Source organism: Arachis hypogaea, chromosome 16, assembly GCF_003086295.3.
Source record: "Arachis hypogaea cultivar Tifrunner chromosome 16, arahy.Tifrunner.gnm2.J5K5, whole genome shotgun sequence".
NCBI classification, from domain to species: Eukaryota; Viridiplantae; Streptophyta; class Magnoliopsida; order Fabales; family Fabaceae; genus Arachis; species Arachis hypogaea.
In genome coordinates, this window is record NC_092051.1 from 21,020,732 (window position 1) to 21,033,953 (window position 13,222).

The following is a 13,222-nucleotide window of genomic DNA, read 5'->3' on the forward strand; positions in this document are numbered from 1 at the left end:
GGTTTTATTTATTTTTATTATTTTAGATGTTTCTTTTCCTACTTTTCAAATGTTTCTTTTCAAATAATTTTGGATGCATTGTTTTTGTTAGGTTTTGAATTTTTTAAAATAAATTTTTGAATTTTTAAAATAGTTCTAGATTTTTTTTATTAGATTTTGCATGTTTCTCGTGATAATTTGAATTGATGTTCCTTCTAAAGAAATTTTAAAAAGCTTTTGGATATCTCTTTTTTGCTAGGTCTTGTTAGTTGTTATGTTTTGGATGTGTTTTTTTTTTCTTATTTACTTTTGGATTATTCTTTTTCCTGGTTTTGGATGTTTCTTTTCTTTTAAGTTTTGGATGTAAAACCTGGTTAATTAACGGCTAATTAACTCACAAATGAGATTTTATTCTAGAAAGCTAAAAATATAATTTTTATGGCTTAATATGATTGAGGAGATTGAGACGAGAATTTCAGTACCAATTTTGTAGAAATCGGACCAAAATTGGACCGAACGGGCCAAACCGGGCCAACCGGACCCATAATGGGCCCTTGACCCAACATAACTAAACCCTAAAACCCTCATTTCAGCACTCTCTCTCCTCACTACACTCATGAAACACGCTGAAATGGAGGCCAAGGGGGAAAGAACACTCTCTCAAGTTCTATCTCTCCTTTGATCTTCAAACCACCATAACTTTTGATCTAGAGCTCCGATTGTCGCACCGTTTATGGCCACGCGTTCATCACGGAAAGCTCTACAAAACTCATACAATCAATCTTGAGGTAAGCCACCGTTTTCTCTTTGAATTTTCAGCTTTGATTTCGAGTTTCATGAGCAAAAATGTTGAGATTTTGGGTTCTTTGATGTCATATGACCCAACTCTCTTGAAGGAGAAGGTTAATCTTGTCTCTTTGAACCTTGGGTATGGTAAGATTCTTAATTCTAGTGTAATTTGTTGTTCTATGATGTTTGGGTATTGAGATGTTGTGTATGGGTATGATGATTGTGGCTTAGGTTGTGTGTATGTGGATATTGGAGCTTGATTGAGACTTTGAAAAGCTTGAAAAGGGATTTTTGGTAATAAAAATATGTTCTTGGAGGTGTTGAGACCTTGAGAGCTTGTGGACAAGTGATTTGGAAGTTCTTCGGTTGAGTTTGGAAAATCGGCTAAGGTATGGTCTCGGTTTCTCGTATCTAAAATGTAATGTGGTAGAAAATACTTAGGCTAGAGACCCTAAGATAGGCATTAAATTGTTGATGTTGTTGAATAGTTGAGATATATGATGTGGTCATATATGTGGTATATGAGAAAAATGCATGTTGTGATATATGCTTGATAAATGTTTGAGGTTGAGTTGTGGATGGAACCATGCGAGAGTGAGCATGGTAGTGATTATGTGTAATGTTGGCTAATTGGTAATGGTGTTATTGGAAATTGGAATGAGAAATGATGTATGCCATGTTAATGTATTGGTAATTTAGCCATTTGATTGAAGTGGCTTAAATGGTTAGTTGGTAGTTTGTGAATTGTGGTAACGTGTTAATGTGCGAGTTGTGGAGGCTTGATGTTGATGTTTGGTATATTTTGATTGATTTCAAAAAGAGTTAAAATTGGCATGCTTTAGTTGATTTTAAAAATGGATGAAATTGGTTTATTTGAAAATGGCACTTTGTGGTTTTGTATGAAAATGTGGTTTTTGGGCATACTTTGATGGGACGTAACTTGAATTCCGGATCCCGTTTTGTGCCAAATTTATTTAGAATTGAAATTGGATCCGGGGCAGTTATGCCGTTCGAATAACGGGCAAAAAACATTTTAAAACGATGAAGTTATGTCCCTTGAAAGATTAGGGGTTTAATCTGTGAATTCTGCAGCTTTTAACTTAGAAAATTTTTGGCAGAATGACCCCCTACATGTAGGCGTGCTTGATGCGTGCACGTTGTTTTTCAAAAATGCACCATCCACGCGTGCGCGTGGCTCACGCGTACGCGTCGATGTGTTAAAATAGTTGTCCAGCCAAAATTTCCGAGAGTTGTGCCGGTTTTGTGCCAGATTTGTGCCTGGGGCACGAAATGTACGCACGTGTACGCGTGGCTGACGCGTAGGCGTCTCCTGGCTGTTTTTTCTATCCACGCGTGCGCGTGACGGACGCATACGCGTTGATTAACTTCTTGGCCATCCACGCGTGCGCGTGGAGGACGCGTACGCGTGGCCCTATTTTCATCCCAAAGTTGATTTTTGAGTTTTAAAAGCCAAATTTCATACTTCTAAGCCTCTGATCTCACCACTTATGTCTTAAATCATTATGATATGCCTAGCAATGAAAAAAGGAGTTAGGGGATGTGGTAACTTGTGAGTTAAGCAAGGGAAAAATGAATGATTAATGAGGATCAAAGATGACTATATGAGATGCGGAGGATGGCGGTGGAAGTGCTGTATGTGCCATGAGCCTAAGGGCTGTAATTGTTATGAATTGGCTGGTTATGGATTTAACCATGACCCAGATGGCTGAGTTATTGCCGTGTTACGGCGGTGCCATTATTGATTATGGCCGAGTAAAAATGCATATATGCTATTGAATGAAATGTGAATGTTTCACTTCCACTATCTGAGACACGAGTTTTCCTGGAAGAAAGTAGTGGCTAGCCACCACGTGCTCCATGTGGAGACTCGAGACTCTGTTGACCCTATGTCGTAAGTGTGGCCGGACACTATGAAAGTTCCGGATGAGCTCGCCCCCGTGAATATATACCAGTGAGGGTGTTGGATATGGATCATGTTTATGATCTCGATTATGTTGAGTATAACTCGAGTTGGGAATGCGCGACAGAGGGACAGTCCAATGGTTAGTTACCAGGAGTTGTCGGGTTGGCTATATAACCGACAGATGATATCATCAACCATTAGGGACAGGCATTCATCATATTGCATACTACGTGATTTGTTTGAGATTGTCTAATTGACTGCATATTACCTGCTAATTGTCTAAATGCCTTATCTGTTCCTATTTGTATATCTCTGGTCTGATATAACTGTGTTTGCCATATTATACTCCTGCTGGTGGTTGGGAGGTTTGAAGGATTTGGAAAGGGAAGTATTAGTTAGACTGAAAAATCTTTAGTCAGTTGCCAATTATGATTTAGCTTGTTTATAAGCTTTGAATTGATCTGGTGGAAGTTCTAGGATTTCTTTCGGCTTTCCTCTGATATTACATGTTACATATGTGGGAACTGTTACCATGCTGGGAACCTCCGGTCTCACCCATGCGGATTTTGTGGTTTTCAGATGCAGGACGTGAGGCTTCTCGCTGAAGCATGCTGGAGACTTCTGGATTAGCGAAGATCCTTGTTCTTGGAATTCTATTTTTGGTTTATATGTTTTGCTTAGCTACTTTTATCTCCACTGAATAATACAAACTGTGATGACTCCTCTTAGAGGGGATTTTGGAGAATAGGTTTTCTTGTATTTATGTCCCTTTGAGTTTTTTTTTTTTGAGGTTTCCTATTTTATTTACTTGTATATATTGTTATGCTCAGACCGGTTATCTTCGCAACCGGGTTATGAGTATTGATATTCATGTTTTTGACACTCCTTGGTATATGTATAACCTCGCGTTGGTTTATCCTTGTTAGTCACGTTTTTTATCGGAGTGTTGCGCTTTCGAATTGCGATTTTGTTTTACCCATTTTTCTTCAAAGGCTCCTAGTTATAATCTTTACTCACTCTACTATATGTACTAAATTTTAAATTTTAGAGGTCGTAATACCTTGCTCTCTCTGAATTATGACTTAAGCATAAGACTCTATATGGTAGGGTGTTACATTGGATGTTTTTTTTATATTTTGGATGTTTGTTTGTTTTGGGTTTTGGATGATTTTTTAATAATTTTAGATGTTTATTTTCTTAATTTTCGGATGTTCTTTTTCCAATATTTTTTTGATGTCTCGTTTTGTTAGGTTTTGGATGCTTTTTTTTGTTATGTTTCGGATGTTTCTTATTATTAAAATTTTTTAAGGTGATATTGAATTTTTAAAATAAATTTTAAAATTTTTAAGATAATTTTAAAAATAATTTTGGATAATATTTTTTTTAGATTTTGGATTTCTTTTATATATTTCATCATAATAATTTAAATTCATATTCTCTCTAAAAAAATTTAGAAAAAATTAATTACTAATTAATTTCAATTAATTACGCTCTTAATTAGTTTCTTAGCAGAATTACTATAACAATATGATACTTTAATACTTTCTGCTATTTTGATTCTTTTTCAAGACCTTAGCTTTTGCCTTGTCCATACCATCTACGTGCTCTTATTTACAACACATAACCATAGACATTATAAATGCGGGCGATTTTACGGCATGTACCGGAATAAATAAGGTGGGCGGGGGGAGCATTTAACTTTTGTTGCAATATTATTTACATTCACATAATCACATGGACTGATTGATAGTTATAAATCCAATATCTCCGAATTTTTATTTGAATAATTATTTTTTAAAGCTTAGTTATAAATATTACGTTAAATAATAAATATAAAAGCGCTGATGCAATAAGTTGCTATCTCTATTACTTGATAGGAATAAATTGAAATTGACAAAAAAAAATTATAAGATGTTTAATATTAGAATTTTGCTAGATAAAAAATGACTTGTGTTAATAATATTAACAATAGATTTTAGAATTGACCAAATAAAGTAAAAAAATACTCCACCCTAAGTTACCTTCTAAATCTTAACATTAGGATAACTATCTGCATATTTAGTGAATTGAACATCTAACCATTATTAATTGTTCATGAGTAAATCGAATCAAAAGAAATAATCATCCAATTAAAAATAATGAACATAATCATCTGCATACCTATTAAATTAAACATTCAATATATCCAACGTTCATATTATTTAGTATTCTCATTGTCTACTTCTATATTTTTTCTTAATATAATTGTGTGAGTCATACATTCTTACTAAAACTTCATAATATAATTAAAGAACAAATATTTGATGCTATAGTTTAGATAGAATTTTTCAAACATCCGGGTTAGTGCATGAGATTGACAATAATCATTATGCGCCCAATGAATTTCAGTGCGAACTTTAATTTCCCCACTTCTGTAACTTCTTGCTTCTTGCTTCTTGCATTTGGTTTTCTTCTTCATTCCTTAAATATATATACACAAGAAAATGGACTCTAGTCAATATTTGAAAAGGATAAAATACTGAATGGCAGTGTTCCCCACCATCATTATTAAGGTGATCGTTGACAAGTATTTTTTTTTTCTTTTATTATTCTTGGTTTTATCTTTCAAACAAGTATAATAATTCTTTGTTACAGAATGAATTCTGATTTTTTTTTAATTAAGAGAATAAAATATAATTTTTAATTTTTTAATAATTTTTTTTATATTTTTTTTAATCTCATTTATAAAATTAATGATAAAAATTACACTTTATTTTTTCAAATAAAAAGAATTGAAAAAATTCACTCTCACAAAAAACATAAGATAAGATTAAAATAAGGTTCTGAAAATCGGTTCGAACTGGTCGAAGCGCAAATAAAAAAGAAAAGTGAATCAGTCAAATGCTAAAATCGAAAATTCAAAAACCGCTTTTGAACTGTTAAATCGGCTAGGAATTGGACAGTCAAACCGAACCGTAACCCGACCGATTTTTTTAATTAAGCTTAGACGGCGCCGTTTTGTATTATATTGGGGCACGGGAGGTAAGCCCCTGCCCTTGCCCCCTAACCAAAATGCGCTCCTGCCTCTCTCACACACAGCTAGTCCGAGCTCCTCTCATCGAGCTCCTGCTCCTCCGTCACTTTTGTCCTACCACCGCTTGCTACCCCCGCTGACGCAACTGCGAATTTGGAAGCCACCGTCGCAGCGTCGCATCTTCCTACCCCTCCGTCGCGCAGCAACCGTCGCAACTTCCTTCCCCTCCATCGCGCAGCCACCATCCGTCTGTTGCGCAGTCGTCCCGATGGCGCCAGCTCTGTTCCACCTTCAGCCTTCGATCATGCTCCACTGCTCTCTGTCTCCCTCTTGCGCCAACTTTGTCGTGTTCTGCGCTTCCTCAGTCCCTGGTATTCAAATATTTTTTTTGTACTATAATTGAATAACTTTTCATTAATTTTGTGAACTGTGAACTGTGAACTATTAATTTTTTTTATTGTTAATTTTGTGAACTGTGAACTGTTAATTTTTCTTATTGTTAGTTAATATGTGAATTGTGATTTTTCTTTTAGGATTGTGGATAATTTTAAATAGTTGTTGTTAGTTAATCTGTGAACCTTGCTGTTGTTATTGGGTTGAATAATTGTTGAATAATTGTGCATAACCATATATGTTGTTGGTAATATTAATTTTGTGATGTTATTAATTTTCTGGTTGTGTTGTTGCTGCTGTGGGTTCTGGGTTCTAGTTTGCTGTTGTGTGTTTTGTGGTTGTGCTATGTTGATCATCTTTATGAATTGTCAATGTTCACTCTTCACTTGCATTGTGTTGATCATCTTTTTCAATTGTCAATGTTCTTTATCAGAACTGAGAAGGAAAATGGCAATCTGAACCAGCAAAAGGATTTTCGCAGTGTCAGCGCGTGCTCACACTCGCGGGAATAAGAAAACTACTTCTTTTTCTGCCCTCTAGTACCTCTTTTGTAACACCCTAACTTTTAGCACCTCATGATCGTACTAAAAACTCAGGCATTACTTACCTCTAAACCTTTTTATTCTATACTATTTTTATTTAACATTGAGCCTTCACAAATACGAACCGAAAATCCTCAATTAAGAAAACACACACACACACATATCATTATATACATATACTTATTTCAAGATTCTCAAAATACAATTTCTACCCCTCTAAAAACTAAAATAATAAATAATGAGGGAAAAATAAAACCTAAGAACTCAACTTGTAGATATAATCTTCTATGCTCATGTAGCTCCGTACTAAATCTTCGCACCTGTAGCTGAAATGGATGGAAATAGGAGGGTAAAAACTTGGGAGTTCTTAGTAGGGTCGAGGTATAGAGTTATATTCATTATCCAAATTTAAAACTCATATTTTCATTATAAAAATTTTATGCAAAATGACATTTCAAATATTTCACCGCTTACTAAGAAACTATTTTAACCAAAACTTACCACTGATCCTTCCAATGACAAATTTGAATTCATGAAAATTTGGACGATTAATTTAATTAAAATTAAAGGTGAAATTTAAAAGATTATTTAACAATTTATTCATAATAATACAATATTTATTTTTTTAATTAAGTTATGTACCAATTACCATTTGATTTTATCGTTAAGAATATGATTAATTTCATCTGAACTAAATATGATCCTCTATATATATATATATATATATATATATATATATATATATATATATATATATATATATATATATATATATACGAATTTAATTTTGTTGTTTTATTAGTGTAAAATCATTTTACACGTACATCTAATCACATTATACCATATTAGTAAAACTATTAATCATGTGAATGGTCATCTAAAAAATTAATTGTGATTGCACGACGTTTTACACAGTTCAATGCATTAAAATTAAACTATATATATAGGTGTATCAAGATTTTAGTAGGTGTTTGCCAATGAATTATAGCTAACTCAAATGGCATAGTCTCTTTATACTCAATTAAGAGATTGTGAGTTCAAGTTTTCCTATCTTTAATAAAAAAAAAAAAAGATTTTAGTAAGTGTTTGCACTATTTTTAATGGTTGATATCAATCATAAAATATATACATAATTAATATTAATAACTAAAAATACAATAACTGAAAGTATGATGCATAAAGTAAAAAAGAGGACATAGGTAGCTAGCTGTAAGCATGATGCATTAAACAGGAAATAGCTACGTAGATATGGTACAAATTAATAGGTGTGATTTTTAAACAAGATCAATAATGGATATGTATCATGTATGTGTATTTATTACAGTCATTTTCTTCATCAGCTGGTAGCAGAGGAAATTTAATTGGGAACATGAAAGAATCACAACGAATGAGGTGTATATATAAAGTTACCTTTCTTAACCCAATTGCTACTACTAAATTTCTCATCTTTGCTGGGGCTGGTTCACTATTCCTTACAATAATGGACCAAAAGAAGCCACCAATTAGAAAGAGTGTTTCTATGTATATTGTGTTATTATTAGGGTTTGTGATTGGTGGAGTGAAAGTAGTTGAAGGTCGAGCTTTCTTTGTATTTGGAGATTCATTGGTTGACAATGGAAACAATAACTACCTTGCAACCACTGCAAGAGCTGATTCATACCCTTATGGCATTGATTTTCCATCTCACAGACCCACTGGCCGCTTCTCCAATGGCCTTAACATCCCTGACCTTATCAGTTACTTAATTACATCTATCATTTTCATATTAATTTCACTCAAATCCATCTATCAATTAATAATTGTATGTTTGTAGGTGAGAAACTTGGGTCAGAACCGACATTGCCATATTTGAGTCCAGCGCTTGACGGAGAAAGACTACTCGTTGGTGCCAACTTTGCTTCAGCTGGAATCGGCATTCTCAATGACACTGGAATTCAGTTTGTAAGTAATTTAAGTTTGTATTTTTATTTTTTGTAAAGAAAAAAGAGAAAATACCGAAAATGAAAACATAACATAAATACACAGATATTATATATATTAATTGTATGGTATTGCACTATTATTAATGAATGCAGATAAACATAATAAGAATAATGAGGCAATTGCAGTACTTTGAGCAGTATCAGGAAAGAGTAAGTGGATTAATCGGAGAAGAAGGAGCAAGAAGACTGGTGAACGAAGCATTGGTTCTGATAACGTTGGGTGGCAATGATTTTGTCAACAACTATTTCTTGTTACCCTTCTCTGCCAGATCCAGACAATTTGCGATACCGGATTATGTTGTATACCTCATCTCTGAGTATCGCAAAATTCTTGTGGTAATTCCATTTTATTGGTTAAGGATTTTATTTTATTTGAACCTTCAACTTATATATTTAAAATGAAAGATCCAAAAATGGTCATCACATAACGTACTTGGGTATTTATTAGGTCAACAAATCTAGTTGTTGCTATACATATATTTTTTTAGAAAATACCACTCCCCTCTCCTACAGATGCTAAAATCACATTCCTCTCTCCTTTATTTATAAAATATATATTCTCCTCTTTTATAACTTTTAAAAAATCTCATTTTAATTCATTTTAAATTTTTTTGTGTTAACTAATATTAACTTTATCTATTTTCAAAAAAAATAAATTATCTTTTACAAAAATACCCTTTAACAAAATTTTTATTTTTTTATCATTAAATTTACTTAACAAAATAATTTTTAATAAATTATTTTTTATTAATTAAATTATATTTTTATCAAAATATTTTTTTAAAAATTAATAATTAAATTATTTTTTTAACATATCTTTCAATAATTTTTTAATTATTAAATTATAATTTAACCAAAATTTTTGTTAACAATTATTTTTATATTTTACTATTAATTTTTTGATATCAATATATATTATTTTAACATTAAATAAAAAAATTTTACTATTGTTAATATGTATAACAATTAATATATATTTACATTGAAAAATAATCTTACTAAAATTTTTTATTTAATATTAAAATAATATATATTGATATAAAAAAATTAATAGTAAAATATAAAAAAATTGTTAACGAAAATTTTGGTAAAATTATAATTTAATAATTAAAACATTATTGAAGGATATCTTAGAAAAAAAATTTAATCAATAAAAAAAATAATTTATTCAAGAATATTTAGATAAGCAAAATATAATGATAAAAAATAAAATTTTTGCTAAAGAATATTTTTATAAAAGATAATTTATTTTTTCTTGAAAAATGGATAAAGTTAATATTAATTAACACAAAAAATTTAAAACGGATTAAAGAGGAAGTTTTTTAAAAGTTACAAGGGAGGGGAATATATATTTTATAAATAGAAGGGAAGGAAGTATCATTTTAGTATCTCATAGATGAGGAAAATGGTATTTTTTCTATATTTTTTTGGTAGTGGGAAATTATTGCTTTACCCTCAATCATTCAAGAATACTTATAGCAAGTTTATGCTTTTAAATTATTAAATGTACAACTAGTGGTTAGATAACATAAATCATAATGTATGTGTTGTTACCTAAACTTTTAGAATTTTAGGAAAAATGAGTATCTCACGTTGTATTAGACTATTAGGATATCTATGACTAAAATATCTAAAATTTAATCATGGTATGTTCTGTTCTTATCTTTTTTAAATAAAAATAAAATTTCAGTTTAAAATTAAATAAATCTATGTATTTGGAGACATGATTTTCTTAAAAAATTAAAAACAATAAAATTAATCAGTTATATAATATATATATATATATATATATATATATATATATATATATATATTCTAACGAATAAATTCTTCTTTTTTATGAGTAGATTTTGCTATCTTAAATTGATAATTCTTTATAATATTCGAATTAAATGATAAATATTATATACCTCAGTTTAGTATAAATTACTCTGGTGTATATTTTATATTTTTATAATAAAAATAATAAATTAAAAATAAAAAAAACATAAAAATTTATCTTTTATAGTACTATAAAAAAAATAAAAAATATATATAAGATATCATTTCTCACTAAGTGTAACAATGATAAGTTTATTATATATTGTAGTACTAATGTACTATGTACTATGTGTATGTGTAACCATATTATAAATGTGCCTTCAAAACAAAACAAAACCAAAAGCAAAAACTATAAAAGTATAAATGCAAAATTAATGTATGTTGTCGACTTGTCGTCTCTCACAAAGTCTTTGGTATCAAATCTTAAAAGATTATTTTTTTAGAGTTTAGATCCTTGAATTAAAATATAAAATAAATGCATGCAGAGGCTATATGAATTGGGAGCAAGAAGGATTATGGTAACTGGTACAGGACCATTAGGTTGTGTTCCAGCAGAGTTATCTCAACATAGCAGAAATGGAGAATGTTATGCACCGCTTCAAGAAGCTTCTGATTTGTTCAACCCTCAACTCTTTCAACTCATTAATCAACTCAACTCTGAAATTGGTTCTGATGTCTATATTTCTGCAAATGCCTTTGCCATGAATATGGATTTTATTGGTAATCCACAACAATTTGGTACGTACTTTATTCAAAGAAATTAAAGTATGCGGGGAAATTAATATTATTATCAGTAATAATAATAAAGAAAAGACGATAAGTTAAGGTAGATATTATAAGTAGAATGACTCGTTATTATTGCATGCATTAATAATATTACCCAACCCATACCCAAGTGTAGATAGATAGATGGAGTTAAATAATTGTGATATCAATAGTTGGTTTCCACTTTACTACTGGAATATAATTGTACTACAGTTGGGTAGTGGGTACAAATATTGTTTAACTTGGTTGTTGAGGGGAATTAATGTCTCTGTAAATCATAGGTGTATAGTATTAATATATCATTCAAATTATTTTATTTAATATTTAAGAAATTATCATTCATTAGCTGATATTTTATATACAAATTAAAGTAAACAATATAAAGAATAAACACCCACTCTAATCAGTTGGAAAAATCAAAATTGAACACGCACATATATCTTATTATTTTGTTATGAATTACAAAATTGTTCCTTGTTAAAATATGTGAAGTATGCTTGATTGTTAAGAAATTAATAAAAATATAAATATATATGCCATTAAAAATCAATTTTATTCCTAAATTTATAGTTAAAAATTTGTGTCACGTATCTCATATATATGTCTAATTTTTTGATAATATATATATATATATATATATATATATATATATATATATATATATATATATTCTTGAAATTCATGTTTTATTAACAAAAAATAATATATGTAGCTTAAAATAATTGGGGCATTTACGAATTAGGTTTGTCCTATTCACTGACTTCACCTCAATCATCACTGACCTTACCTTACCCTTTTGGATATTTTGGTATTTTTCTTGCTATAAATGAAGGAAAGCTAATCTGATTGGAAACATGATGGTTTTTACTTTACTTGGTAAAAAACACATTTATTTTTCCATGACCCCAGGCAATAGAAAATCAAATAGAGAAATAATTCATTCAACTTGTAACGGTGCAGGATTTATAACATCAAAAGTAGCATGCTGTGGTCAAGGACCGTACAATGGGATTGGACTATGCACACCAATATCAAACTTGTGTCCAAACAGAGATTTGTATGCATTCTGGGACCCCTTCCATCCCAGCGAGAGAGCCAACAGAATCATTGTTGACAGGTTCATGATCGGTGACTCCACATACATGCATCCCATGAATCTCAGCACCATTATGCTCTTGGATTCATCATCCACCTAGCTACCTAGCTAGTTATAATAATATTATGTTATTAATTGCGTATCATTGTCTATTAGCTAGTATTATAAGAAATTTATTGGAAAAGAATGCAATTCGTAAAGAATTTTTGTTTTTTGTTTTTTGTTTTTTTAGTGAAAGTTTATTTCAGAAAGACGGATAGAGTAAATCATTGTTGTGTTTCTATAGTTAAATAGTGTGAGGTTTTTTTTTTTTTTTTGGATTTGAATACTATGAGTTAAATGTCTAGTTTGAGGGTTGTAACCTTTTGTCTTTTTTTTTTTTTTTTTGTTAAGACTTCTACTATTGTAGCTTGATACGCTATAAATATATTCAAATCTATTGTCACTTATAGTTTTTGTCCTTTTTGAGTCTTAATTTGTCAGTGATTGGGTATCTAATGGGCTTTAGATTGGAGATTCAACAATGGGCTTTAAAATTTGAGTCCAACTAACTGAAATTTGTTCTTATTTTCGGCTGAAATGCTGAATGGCCTTTATTGTATGCAAACTTTGACTATTGACCCAAAGGAAAAGAAACACTAAATAAACAAAGAAAAAAATTAAATTAAAGTGGAAGGTTTGGTAGTTAGCTTGAAACATTTTTGTTTATTGCCGTTTCCCGTTTTCTTTTTTCTATGTGCCCAGCTTTTCTTTGTTTTGTGGGTTGGGCAGGGCCTAGCCCATGACATTGACAAAAAAAAACCAAAGAAAAGCCTATTTCAATTAAATTATGAATCATGTCCAAAGAAAATAAAAAAATTAAATTAAATTACGAAAACAATCATTAGCACATGAAGTGGCGAAGTTCACAGGTCACGG

The 13,222-nt window shown here is 30.6% G+C and overlaps 1 protein-coding gene across 1 annotated transcript; it reads left to right on the forward strand.

Moving 5' to 3' along the window:
- Positions 1–8,001: 8,001 nt before the first annotated feature.
- On the forward strand, positions 8,002–12,753 carry LOC112758825 (GDSL esterase/lipase LTL1). The gene is made up of 5 exons (XM_025807602.3): positions 8,002–8,376; positions 8,454–8,581; positions 8,716–8,958; positions 10,929–11,181; positions 12,169–12,753. The coding sequence occupies exons 1-5, from the start codon at positions 8,010–8,012 to the stop codon at positions 12,402–12,404; spliced, it is 1,227 nt and encodes a 408-aa protein (XP_025663387.1). The 5' UTR covers positions 8,002–8,009; the 3' UTR covers positions 12,405–12,753.
- Positions 12,754–13,222: the final 469 nt, after the last annotated feature.